The sequence below is a fragment of the Camelus dromedarius genome, chromosome 16 (assembly GCF_036321535.1).
Source record: "Camelus dromedarius isolate mCamDro1 chromosome 16, mCamDro1.pat, whole genome shotgun sequence".
In the NCBI taxonomy this organism is placed as follows: Eukaryota; Metazoa; Chordata; class Mammalia; order Artiodactyla; family Camelidae; genus Camelus; species Camelus dromedarius.
In genome coordinates, this window is record NC_087451.1 from 55,876,647 (window position 1) to 55,890,401 (window position 13,755).

Genomic DNA, 13,755 nt, shown 5'->3' on the forward strand with positions numbered 1-13,755 from the left:
TGGTGGCAACAACTCCCTAGGCAGCAGACATCATGGATTTTCCTCCCTCAGGGAACCAGAGGTCCCCTCCGTTTCTGGTCAGGATCCCTTAGAGACAAAGAACTTCATTCTCTCCCATAACAGTGTGGGGCTGCTGGGGAGGGCAGGGGGTGGAGGGGTTAGAAGTCTATGCCCAAGAAACACCCACAGGCTCAAACAGGAGCCTGCATCCTGACTCTGGTCCAGGAGTGCGGGGCCGCGGGGGCCGCGGGTCCCCTCTGGCGAGGGCCAAGCCAGTTGCCAAGGTGCCTAAGGAAGGGGCCGCCCAGCGCAGGCCGGGAACGTGGAGCGCCCGGGACACTTCCACAGACGGCGCATCTGCCTGCCGAAACCCCCTTTCCTTCCCCTCAACTCCATTCTCTCGCGCTCAGCTCTCCCGGGGCGCCTCCGCATTCCCCTTCTACCCGTCGCCGCCCTCGCCCTTTCTTCCCTCCTCCTGACCCTCCCCCGGATCGCCCCTCCCCCGGCAGCCCACCTTCACCCCGCCGCTCCGCGGGCTCCTCGGTCCTCACCCCTCATCCCCGGCCTCCCCTCGCCGGCCCCCCGCGCCCGGGGCCCCCGCGGCCCCCTCCCCGCCCTCCTCGAGGCAGCGGCGGCCCCTTCCACAATAGCGCGATCCGCCTCCCTCCTCTCGGCTCCCGGTTCGCTCCCGCCCGCTTCCCTCCCCGCGCATGCGCCCTCCGGTCGGCGGCGGCTGCGGCGGTGGTGGCTCCGAGCGGCTTCGTTTTTTTAAAGGGAAACGCTGAGGCGCCAGGGGTGACTGTGGGGGAGGGGGACCCCGAGCCCGGAGACCCCTGCAGGAGGCGACAGACCCCCTCCCGGAGTAGGAGGGCTTTGGGCGGACCCATCCCTCCCACCCCCTCCTGAGGAGGAGGGGGGGGAAAATGGAGGCTCGGGGCGGCTGAGGCGAGCTCCGGGGCGGGGGGCCGGGGCGGGGAAGGGGGGGTGTGGGGTGGGGAGACGAGGCGGGCCCGGCCGGGCCAGGGGGGGCCGAAGCGAGCTCCGGGGATGAGCTCGGGGGCGGCTGGGTGCGAGCTCCTGCCTCTGAGGCGAAGGCGGCGGCGGCGGCAGCAGAGGCGGCGGCGAGGCCCCCATGGGCCGGCGGCGGGCCTCAGCCGCGGCCTCTACTTCTCCGCACGCCGGCGGGATGGCGCCCGGGCCCCGGAGGAGCCGCGCTAGCCGAAGCCTGCTGCCGCGCTGCTGAGGCGAGCCCGCCAAACTCCCCTCCCCCTCCTCCGTCCTAGACCCCCCGCACCTCGCCCCTTCCCCACCCCCTCCTCCGTCTCGGTCCCCGGCGCTGCTCCGGACCACTATGACCATGAGATCCGCAGTGTTCAAGGCGGCCGCGGCCCCTGCCGGCGGCAACCCTGAGCAGCGACTGGACTACGAGCGGGCTGCGGCGCTGGGCGGGCCCGAGGACGAGCCCGGGGCGGCCGAAGCCCACTTCCTCCCCCGGCACCGTAAGCTCAAGGAGCCGGGGCCCCCGCTGGCCTCCTCCCAGGGCGGGAGCCCGGCGCCCTCCCCGGCCGGCTGTGGCGGCAAGGGCCGGGGCTTGTTACTGCCGGCCGGGGCGGCCCCGGGGCAGCAGGAAGAGAGCTGGGGCGGCTCGGTGCCCTTGCCCTGTCCGCCCCCGGCCACCAAACAAGCTGGCATTGGGGGGGAGCCAGCGGCAGCCGGAGCCGGTTGCAGTCCCCGACCCAAGTATCAGGCGGTGCTGCCCATTCAGACGGGCTCTCTCGTGGCGGCGGCCAAAGAGCCTACGCCCTGGGCTGGGGACAAGGGTGGGGCGGCTCCCCCAGCTGCCACCGCCTCAGACCCGGCGGGACCCCCACCACTACCTCTGCCCGGGCCGCCACCCCTTGCACCCACCGCCACCGCTGGGACACTGGCGGCCAGCGAGGGCCGATGGAAGAGTATGAGGAAGAGCCCTCTCGGGGGTGGCGGCGGCTCGGGAGCCTCCAGTCAGGCCGCCTGCCTCAAACAGATCCTTCTGCTGCAATTGGACCTCATCGAACAGCAGCAGCAGCAGCTGCAGGCCAAGGAGAAGGAGATCGAGGAGCTGAAGTCTGAGAGAGACACGGTACGGGAGGGGTTAATCTGCGTTCGGGACGAGGAGTGAGTTGTGCGCATGCTCGGGGGAAGGGGTGCTGTAGGTTAAGGTATCCCTGGGTTAGGGTCTTGGAGGTTGGCCACCAGCAAAGGAGTCTTCTTAGGTGCCGGGTCCTTGGGAGCCAGGCTCACAGACACATTGAGTTGGAGGGAAAGGTTAAAGGGCAACCTCCTAGTGGGAGGGGGAGGGGACGTTTCAGGTGCCAAAGGGTTAATTTAAAATGACAGCCCCAGACTTGTGAGAAAGACGTTTCGAGTGGGAAAAGACCTGATTTGTGAGAGGTTGAAAATGAAAAGGTGGGCTGCATATGTGGTGGCTTTATGGAAGGGGTTAAGTTAAAGAGCTCTGCGTTAGAAGTGCGTTCTGGAGGAGAGGCACATAGCAGCTGTTGCTCTAAGCACTGCTGTAGCATCTTTACAGTAGTAGGCCTTTTAACTGGCAGATACGTAGAGGTGATTCACAGTGGAATCCTGTTTTAGCTTTTAAAACTGACATTAAGAGAATCATTGCCTTTGATTTCAGACAGTTTTTAATAGGAATCTGAGTTATAAACATGACCTACTGACCAGTTCCTTGTATAAGCATGGTGTTTAGAGGCTGGAAGATTTTTAAGGCATCAGTGGAAATTAAGCTTATTAAGTGTATTAAGTAGACCAGAATTTCCCCCCACTATTTTAGAATCTTAAGGTAGTGGGGAAGTCATTTATTACTTCTTTGTACTTCTCAGGAGCATGACTGTATAGGCTTGTTTTTACTGCAGCAGTAGTTAAAGGCACCTTTCACGTTAAAACATATTCCTTCATTTATCAGGAAAGCTGTGGTGGTGGGGTAATACCGTGCTAGCATACCTTACAGCTGCCTAAAAATAAACATGGTTTCTACAATTGTTGTGTTCTGGCTGCAGCAGTCTCTCTCCCTCTCCCTCTCCCTCCCTTTCTCTCTCTCTCTCTCTCTGGCGTTTGTGTGCACCAAGGGCTGAGCAAGGGAACGGAGGGCTATTCATTTCGTTTGCTTTCCAAATGAATCTCTTCAGGCAGCCGCTACCGGAGAATGCATTCTGCAAGGTGGAATGGGAGCTGGGGCAGGTCTCATTAAAATATCTCATGGTGTTGATTTGTGGAAGTTACTCAACATGGAGGTGGCACTGCTCAGCTACTGTACTGCAGTCTAGGGGTGTGATGGTACTGTAATAACAACACATCATATCCTTACTTGGGAGGGGGGAGGAGGGAAGAGAAGGACCAGTGAAGGAGAAGAAATCAAGGAAATGTCACCCACAAACCGTGGTTAAGTAATGTTAAGGCTGTGACTCAAAACTGGAAACAGAGTATGGCTAACAGGGGGGCTCTCTGCTGATTGTGGAGGTTTCTGCTCAGTTCCCGAGGTAATGGCCCCTTTGCAGACTTTCCTAGGCAGGAAAAGTGGGGTGAGTTAAGGATAGCGTGTCAGTCTGAACTTGGCATTCACTGCTTCTGTTGTGTATTGCAGACTTAGCATTGCCTAAGCTTGTTTCTCTTATTCCAGTTGCTGTTTGGCCTCTCATGAAATCTATGCAGCTAAATGGATGTAGTGAAATCAACATTAATATCACTGTCTAACTCAAATAAAATTCTGCTTATAGGAGATAAGTAGCACAGTTGGCACCTCTTTTTGGAACATTTTAATGTGAAGTTTTCAATGATACAGACTTCCATTTTCTGTTTGATTATGTGGTCCGCCCTTTAAATAGAGTTAGAAGATTTTGTTTTTAATACTTAGCTAAATAGGTTTTTTTTCTGTTATCTCGAATGTAAAGCAATATGCATATTTGATGATCGATGGGATTTATGGGTACTGGTTCTTATAATTATTCCAAATTGAGTGTTCACTGTTTAGGTGGCACCTCCCCCCTCCTCCTTTCATATAACACTGGAATCCCTAGTGGCTCTGTGATTGTGTGAGATTTTAATTCCTTCTCAATGTACTGTCTGGACTTTGCCCTTGTGTATAGCGTTTTGGAGTGAAAGTAGAGAGGATAGTGTTTGGAGAACCTTAGTGCCTCCTCAAAGAGCATTAAGGTTAATTCTGGAAACTCCCAAACTGACTTGGAGCCACAAGGTTAGCAGTAGCAGAGACCATGCCATTTTAAAAACATGTGGCATCCCAGTGAAGAGGATTTTCTTTCAGAAGAATGAACTACAAATTCCCCCATGCCCTTCCCCAACTATAACGGTTAGCCCCTACAATTAAATGGTGTACCTTGTCTTGTCTATTGTGTTTAAGGAAATCTAGTCAGATTAATGTCTGCCTATTAAGATAAGTTGAATTGCTATAGTTCATGGAAAAAGGCAGAAGACCATATTGATTCCAAAATGGGGCTAAGTACCTGCGTTGAATTTTTTTGTTTTTTAAGCCTGCATTTTGCCACTCTCTCTTTTAGCTTCTTGCTCGGATTGAACGTATGGAAAGGCGGATGCAGCTGGTAAAGAAGGATAACGAGAAAGAAAGGCACAAGCTGTTTCAGGGCTATGAAACTGAAGAGAGAGAGGAAACGGAGCTATCTGAGAAAATTAAACTGGAGTGCCAGCCGGAGCTTTCCGAGACATCCCAGACTCTGCCTCCCAAGCCTTTCTCCTGTGGGCGGAGTGGAAAGGGACACAAAAGGTGTGCTGATAACTTTGTTACACTGTCTAGACAGGAGGACACTTGTTTCCAGTGACTGAGAGTAAGGGATTAGGATTTATGAATTATGAAATTTTATGTTTTCTTCACTAATAGGAAGCCCCCATTTGGAAGTATAGAAGGAAAGATTCCTGTTACGAATTAGTTTTAATACAACTATATTAATCATGAGGTCTTCTGTGCTGAGAAACTATCTTGAAACATTCTTACACAGTGTATAAAAGTCTGTTAGGAACATATTGGTCACAGTAGTAATTACAGAATGCAGAGTACATCATAAAGAGAATGGGCCACAAATGTGACAGCTGAGTTTCTTAAAGAGAACTATAGCCCTTCACTTCAAGTTAAGAAGTGTTAAATTCTTTCATTGCATTAGACAGTTTCACATTAAAATGTAAGATCTAACCATCCTTGGACTCAAAGTGATTAGTCTAGCTGTAAAGATGACATACATTTTGAAAACTTTGCAGGATTCAACTGCAATAAAATATGCTGATAGATTATAGTGATACTAAGTTTTGTAAAATTCAGAGGTGTTAAAAATTATTGTGAGTTAGAATAGTGAAACTTTAAGGAGAAGAGGGATCTTGGAACAAAATATGGTAAAAAGGAGAAGAGATGGCATTCTAGAAGTGTGTGTGTGTGTAGATTGGTGGGAAAAAGCCAGAAGATACAAGAAAAAAAGAAATAGAGATTATAATTAACATGGTATAGGATTGAGGGTGTGTAGCAGGGGAATAAGAGACTGGTCCCTGGTTGACAGGACTGAAATAGGACTCAGGGTAGAGGCATCTAATGTTAGCTAAAAGGATCTTGAATAAAATAGGAACCTTATTAGATTTAGTAGGAGTAGGATCCCAGTAGAGGTTCTTAATCATGGAAACTCACTTGTTCAACAAACATTTACTAAGGGCCTGTTATATATACTGTTAAGCATGAAGCTGTTCCTCCTCATGATGGCCAAATGAACCCAGACATTTACATACCTGAATACTGGTCATTTTGGAGCAAGCTTAATTCTCTTGCCCCCAAATGTAATCAAATCAGATTTCATTCAAGAGTCAATAAATTTTGTAATGTTTTCTTCCCTATCTAATAGGAAATCCCCATTTGGAAGTACAGAAAGAAAGATTCCTGTTAAAAAGCTGGCTCCTGAATTTTCAAAAGTCAAAACAAAAACTCCTAAGCACTCTCCCATTAAAGAGGAACCCTGTGGTTCCTTATCTGAAACTGTTTGTAAACGTGAATTGAGGAGCCAAGAAACTCCAGAAAAGCCCCGGTCTTCAGTGGACACCCCACCAAGACTCTCGACTCCCCAGAAGGGACCCAGCACCCATCCCAAGGAGAAAGCCTTCTCAAGTGAGATAGAAGATTTGCCGTACCTTTCCACCACAGAAATGTATTTGTGTCGTTGGCACCAGCCTCCCCCATCACCGTTACCATTACGGGAATCCTCTCCAAAGAAGGAGGAGACTGTAGCAAGTAAGGCATAGAGAACACTTGCTCTTATACCCTAGTGGTGGCGGTCAAGCTAACAAGTGTGAAAATGCCTTTGGCATTTTTTAAAAAGTGCAATCAATAAAGCAGAGTTCTGTCAAGAATGAGTAAGTTAACAGCCAGAGACAGACACTATGCAGGCATTGCAAATAGATGGAATTACAGCAAAATGTGCTCAATGTATTTGCCTGCTTACAACACTGGGAGATGTGTTTGCCAGTAAGTTGCTCATCACAAGAGCACCAGACTTGGGGGTGTAATCTCCGGCAACTTGCATGCCCTCTGAAAGAAGGGTTTTCTGTGCTGTGAAATGCATAGAACTTATACTTTGCCATGCACGACTGTTCCTGCAATTGATATTGTGTGAAACCTGGGAGGGTGGTCTTTGGGTGTTCTCAGGGGCCAATGGTAATTTTTGGGTTGGGGAGCCAGCTTGGGGTGGGGAATTTCACCTGGGCCTCCGCTCTTAAACTATATAAAACATTTATCTGTATCTCTATGTCCCGGTCTGGGGGGCAGGAGGAATCTGCCAAAGACCAACAGTCTTACTTTATCTTACTATACTTCACAAAGGTTCTAAATGTGAAGAGTTTACTTGGATTGCAGTAGCCCATTGGTTGTTCATATATTTAAATAAAATGGTCTACAAACTATTTTTCAAACAATAAGGACTATCTTGGGATATCTGAGCTGCTTGGGATGGGTGTGGGGTATGGGACCTTGGTCTTCATTCCCTTTTTTTCTTCATGGCTTCCACACAGAGATGCTCCCCTATCTCCTACATCAACCAGTAACTGGAATGTGCCTTCAATCGTGTCATGTTAGTCTGTGACAGTCACTGCGGGTGCTCTGGGGTGATGGTGGGGAAGCCTTCTTGGATAGACCCGCAGCCCTGAGTTTCTACTACTGTGTCTTTCCCTAGCGGGGATGGGGATGGGAATCCATTCCAATGAGACAAGAGCATTCTCCAGGCTTTGTTTGGCTGTTCTGTGACAAAATTAAGTGGGGAAGATAGATTCGTTTTCTTAATTATCTAAAATTCATTAGGCCTCACACTTGAGTACATGAGATAGACCAGGACCCTGATCTAGGTTCAGGTTTTTTGTTGGTTCAGTCAGTTGAACAGGTTCATCCTTAATGGTTAACCTTCTTGCTGCCATGGCAATGCTGTGTGATAACTTAAGAGAAACTGTGAAGCAATTTCCCATCCGGGATTGGGAAATGGCTTGGTCCGGAGCTGTTCTGTGTGACTGGCTGTTTTTGAAAACCCTCTCTGCTCTAGTACAGAAAATTCCAAACACCTCTGAGATTGTGGGTCTAGGAGTACAGAAGGAGTATGATTGCGGGATCCCCGCCCTTTGAGGAGCCTGAGTTGTGAATAAACGTGTGAATCCTTATTCTTGACGCCCCCTATCTCAAGAGGAAGTCTCAATGGCTTGTTCTGAGGAAGCCAAAGTCTTTGTGCATGTTGTTCAGGCTGGACCAGCAAGGTAGTTTGTTTGGAGGGAGGAGGGAGCTGTTTAAGAAGACTACATATGTAAGTTTTGAGAACACTGATCTTTTATTTGAAAAATAGGGTCAACTTTTACTCACCTGCCATGTTCTGAGTTTAAGGTTTGATATCCTTGGCCATCAACTGTTGCAGGGAAACCACCCTAAATAATGAAGAAAAGAAGTCGTCTCAGTGTAAAAAAAAAAGTGGTGGGCTTATTTTCTTTTCTTTTGTCTGTTGTTCCCTCTTCCCCTTCCCCAGAGAGAAATTCTCAAAAGAACAACTCAAAAAACCAAAATGGCTTCCTAGTGAGAACTTCAGTGATGATCCTTTCCTCCATTTTGGGTGTGGGCTTTTTTTCTTTTTACACTGAGATGATTCTTCTTTCCTGCATTATTTAGGGTGTCTGATGCCATCAAGTGTTGCAGGAGAAACTTCAGTCTTGGCTGGTGAGTAGAATAGGAGCTACTGTGCTGGCTGGGCCTGGGGTGGCGGTTGGTGGGATGGTGGATGGTTGGGAGCTGCATTTCCCCATCAGCTGGATGTGGGAGAGTGAGATTCCTTGGCATGTGATTACACTATAGACTTCAAAATGACTACAAATTTCAGTTGTTTTTCAGGAACTGCAATAGCATCCATTATATGAATTGTCAGGTATCGGTTTAGGGTTTTTTGTGATCCTGTGTTTGGCAGACGGCAATGGCATTTTAGGTTCTTTTAATATCATAGCAAGGACACTGAATATGGCTTCAGGTGAGGCCATAGAATGGATTCCTATCACTTGGTAACTTTGTCTTATCTGGGGAGAGACCTCTTGTCCTAGTGAATAGTAGGTTGTGTGACCTTGGATTTAAGGGTGGTTCCACCCCTCCTCCCTTTCTTTTTCTTTTTTTTTTTTCTTTCCAGTTCCTTCTTGGAGGGACCACTCAGTAGAGCCTCTAAGGGACCCAAATCCTTCAGACATTTTGGAGGTAGGTACCCAAGACCTGTCAGTGGAAGGGAGTGAGAGATAGATAGAAATGGGGGTGTAACTGGAATATGTCATTGTAACCTATAGATGGGTTAAATAGAGCTTTAAAGCCAGAGGGGAACTTGAGAGATGATGTAATCCAACTCCTTTATTGTATAAATGAGAAAACTGAGGTCCAGAGTGGCTAAATGATTTATTCAAAAATAGCTGGGGAATGTTCAAAACAAAGGTAGACTTCATGTTAAGTAGAAAAGTTAGCATGTACTACTCAGCAGCAGAATTACCTATTCCAAGCTCATTTGACTTTTAAAAGTTTGATATTTACTTTAAACTCAGACTCTTAACAAAGTATGGAGGTGGGGAGGGTTTATAGCAGTCTCAAGGGTTGTCAGGGGTTTGTTTCAGTTTGATGTGACTTTCACCTTGGAAAGTTATATCAATGATTTTGAAATACGGAGATTCTGCAAGGGTAGAGGTGGGGAAAGGAGTGTGTGTTTTGTTGGTTTTATTACCAGGAGATTCCCATGATATCCATAGAGCTCACAGACTCAGGTGGGACCCGAAGGTGAAAGATTTTACATTCCTGGAAGCTGGAAATGAGTGTATGCATGTCACACAGTGATAAACAGCTTATAAACTTGCTATTCTTTACACAGAACCTGGATGACAGTGTGTTTTCAAAGCGGCATGCAAAACTGGAGCTGGATGAGAAGAGAAGGAAAAGGTGAGGCTAGAGATGTTAATTCTGGGAACGACTGAGCCCGGTAGGACCCTGACCTCTCTCATCTGTGCTGAGGAGAGCCTTGGAGCTCTTCATACTTTTAAATTACTGGCTTCCCAATTGGTTGAGTATCTGTGTTTGTTGTTACAGGTAAAATGTTTGACCTCTTTTTCTTCTTGGGAAACACCAACACATACATGATTTAGATTGCTAGACCTAAACAGCTCTTCCCTAACCAAGCAGGCAGTTCTGTCTTTACCCCTACTACCTCTCAACCCCACCTCCCCCACCACCCCACCCCATCTAGAAGACTCAGCAAAGATCTCCCTAACATCTGGATTGTGTGAGTTGCTTTATAGAGCAGGTTTTCAGTAATGTTGGGTTTGTTTGTTTTGTTTTCTGGTTTTTCCCAGATGGGATATTCAGAGGATCAGGGAACAAAGAATTTTACAGCGACTGCAGCTCAGAATGTATAAAAAGAAAGGAATTCAGGAATCTGAGCCTGAGGTTACCTCATTTTTCCCTGAGCCAGATGATGGTAAGTTTTGTTTGTCTAAAAGAGTAGGTTTTTCAGAGAAGAAAAAGGGTGCAAGTCTCCAGGATACAACTTGCTCTGAATGAATATGCAGTATTTTGGAGCAGGTACAGTTGCTAGACATTTCCCATCTGTGTCACTAACAAGGTCCCATTTGGCTTTCTTCCATAGTTGAAAGTTTGATGATTACCCCCTTCTTGCCTGTTGTAGCATTTGGACGACCATTACCAAAACTAACTCCACAGTAAGTATAAAGTCTTTTTCCCCCTCCTCTCAGGCAGTTTGCACTTCCCCTCCCTTTCAGACTTCGTGAAAGCCCACACGTAAGGTGGCATCACTGGCTTAGGGACAGCCATGGCTCTTTGACAGAAGTGAGGCTGCCTGGGCAATTAGCTTTTGCAGTGATAAGATTCTAAGCCAGGAATTAGGAGGATTGCTTTTTGAGTTAGAAATAGATTATTCAGTCACTTTAATAGCACACTGTTGTTCTGGCTTTGAGGTAGGAAGGGAACTCCAAACTTGGGGCTTGGAAGTCAGGGCTAGGAGTGTGAAGGGCATAATGTCTTTTTTTGAGTTATTCTCATGTCAATACTAAATTTCCTCTAGTCTTGCAAGTTGATTTCCTTATCCTTTTTTACCAGGAATTTTGAGCTGCCCTGGTTGGATGAGCGTAGCCGATGCAGGTTAGAGATCCAGAAGAAGCAAACACCTCATCGGACATGTAGGAAATAGCTGTGCTGGCAAGAACCTTCTGTCTTCAGATAGTTGTAGCATGCCATTCCCAGAGAGTGGCAGAGACCTGTATATGTGACCTCTGTCCTCATGTATGTTACCATTCGCTGATAATGCCCTTCCATACTCCCCTGATCTCCGTTTTGTTTTCATCACTGTGATTTCACAAAAACTCTTTCATTGGGCTAATTGTGAATTATGGAGGGTGACTGGGATTTCTTTTCCCTTTTTGGGGAAATGAGCTCTCAAGGTAAATCTATAAAATGGCAGATTCGGACGCTTCAGGGGTCTGCTTCTCTACATTTGCCTATGTTAAAGGGGTAAAAGGGCTCTCTTCATTAGACTTGTGTAAGATGAAGCAACCCCTGCCTTTAGAGCTGTGCCTGCATGGCACTCTTCTGGCCCTGGTATACCCTTCCTTATAGTTTCAGTATAGTGGTTTTTACCCTAAAACAGAACAAAATAAGCCTCACCATGAGCTTAAGGACCATATGAGGAATAACAAGTGATGTGATGAAACAAGTCATCTTCACAGGGTAGAAAAGAGATTGAAGAGTTGGTAGATAAATATCTGAAAACAGTTGCTCTGTTAAAACTATTCTGTGATATAGCCATGTGGGAAGGCATGTTTGGCTATGATCATTTTCTTAGTTAATGGGTAACTGAATTTCCTCCTCCACCCCTCAAAAAATAAAATCCCTGGAAAAGAGCATGAGGATGGTTAGTTTGGGACCAGTTATGGCTCTAAACAAAAGCAGCTGGCATTTGGGGGTGGCTTGCCAGAACCTGTGTAGATGTCCTTGTGTCACATCACTTCTCAAGTATTCCTTAGTTGGGTTTTATCCTTTTAGCTGAGCTCATGGTGGTGGGATAGAGGTTTTGGGAGGGTGGGGGTATATGTGGAAATATGTGTTTCCTTTGGCTGGCAAATGTCTACATCTTGAAACAAACAGATGTACCTAATGAGCTTCTCCATTCACTTTGTAAAAATAGATTTGTATGTGTACCATCTTGGTCCCCCCCGCCCCCCCCCCCACTTAAAAAAAAGTTTTCAGGACAGCACTCCAGGCCACTTTGGTCTCAGTGTAAAATCCCTGTAACTATCTGGAAGGAAAATAGAGCCAAGACCTCTGGTCTTAAATATATAGGAATTGCCTTTCTTTAGTCTTCAGGACTATTGTGTGAAAACAAGTAGGGGTCTAATCTCCTAGAAGGTAGGGGCTTTTATCCTTGAAGAGAATATGTCCCCAGATTATTAGCACTTTTAGAGGAGAAGCCAAGGTATGTAGGGTGTGTGGCCGGCCCATCAGTGGAGCGTGAGAGAATGGGATACCATTGTGGGAAGAAAAGAAAAGTTCCTCAGGGGCCTCCCACTGCTAAAGCTTTTTGTGAGATGTTGATCTGTGCTCCCTGAGTTTGACTTTTAAAGGAGTTACTCCGGCAGCACATGTAGTATTCTTGGATGATCTCGCTGCTCTTATTTCTCCTTATCTGTGTATGTGTGGCCATGGTTTTTCATTTGTAACTCCATCTGCTTAGGAGAGAGTGGGCTCTCCACAAGGGAACCTGCTGTGAACTTCACTGCAGCAAGAACGTAGAGAGAAATAGGACTTATTCCACTAGGGGCTCTCATCTCACACCTTTGGGAGAGGAAGGAGATTTCTAGAAAAACTGGGCCAGGTTTTCTTTGTTCTCCATCATTTTAATATGGCAAGCTGTTTGGCTTTCCTACTCCGACCTATGTTATGTTCCTTTATAATGTGCCCAAAAAGAAAAAAGACCAATCAGTGTCTGTTTATTTTATTCCTTGATTCCTCTCAGTTTCTGCTTGATTTTCAGCATTTGTTGGATTCCTAATTTGGATATGGGTTAGCAAATTTAACCTTTATGTTTGTGCCTACCCAGGGGACTCCCCAGATTCTGAACATGAGTTAGACTAAGAGGAATCCATGAGGTGCTATCTGGCCAGATTTAAGTGGATTCTATTTCTTTGGTTTTCCCTCTACCTAGAACCTCTATTTTATTATCCCCTCTTCTAGATCAATTCTCCTTTGTTTTGGATATACTGAAGTTTTGGAGGAGGTTGGAGAGTAGATTAGCAAAGTTCCAAGAGCGAAATCACAGTGTGTTAGAGTGTGGGGGGAAAATTAGTCTTATTTTTTCCCTACATGGGATACAACACTGTGAAATTCAATCTTCAGCTGAAGGTCCTGCAATTCTCCTAAAACATAGTTCTTTTGTTTCTCTTCTTTTTTTTTTTTTTAACAAAGTTTAAGCTAGTGTTAATAAATTAAAAAGAAATTGCTTGTCTGTCTACTTCAGCTTTGTTTATGCCCATTTCATATTGTTGTCTGTGTTGTAATTCATACTTTTGATACCATTTCTGATGTGTAAAATTGGTTGTCTTGTAAATATCTTATAAAGAGTTCAATTGTAAATAAACTATTGTGGCTGTTAATTTTTGAACTTCTGCTTCAATTTATTAATTTACCGGGAAGCAGTAAACAATTCTGCCTGCATATTTTAAAAGATTAGAAAAAGAAATCCATTTTCACAAAAATAGAAAAACACACCATTTTTTACTTTTATATGAGGTATTCACTTCCATTTTTGTATGAACACAATGTATGTTTCATCCCCCTTTGTCCTGTGTTCTTCCTTACACATAATTGGCAACTTAAAAAAACAAGAGATTATAGGATGCTTGGTGCCTGGTATCTAAATTAATAAAACCTCAGTTGGAAAGACTTAGAGGTCATCTAGTCTGACCCCTAATACATGATTTCCCTTTGACAACATTCCAGACAAATGAAGTGCAGCTTCTCCTTTAATACTTTGTTTTCTCCTATACATTTTTTTCTAGTGACAAAATCTAACTTCTTGTAACTCGAGCCCATTGGTTCTTGCTTTGCTTTCCAGGGTGATGAAAAAAGATCAATTCGTCCTTTTCTCACAGTCCCTCAAATAGTTAAAGACTGCTGTGGCTATCCCAATCTTC

General features: G+C 46.3%; 1 protein-coding gene across 2 annotated transcripts; it reads left to right on the forward strand.

Annotated features, from left to right (window-relative positions):
• The first annotated feature begins 991 nt into the window (after nt 1-991).
• On the forward strand, nt 992-13,215 carry MSL1 (MSL complex subunit 1). Of its 2 annotated transcripts, XM_010991797.3 has the most exons (9): nt 992-2,119; nt 4,569-4,792; nt 5,910-6,292; nt 8,201-8,248; nt 8,706-8,770; nt 9,426-9,493; nt 9,904-10,028; nt 10,197-10,269; nt 10,667-13,215. In XM_010991797.3, the coding sequence occupies exons 1-9, from the start codon at nt 1,352-1,354 to the stop codon at nt 10,755-10,757; spliced, it is 1,845 nt and encodes a 614-aa protein (XP_010990099.2). In that variant the 5' UTR covers nt 992-1,351; the 3' UTR covers nt 10,758-13,215. The 2 variants fall into 2 exon arrangements, with proteins under 2 accessions (XP_010990099.2, XP_031324025.1); XM_031468165.2 differs by lacking the exon at nt 8,201-8,248.
• The last annotated feature ends 540 nt before the right edge of the window (nt 13,216-13,755 follow it).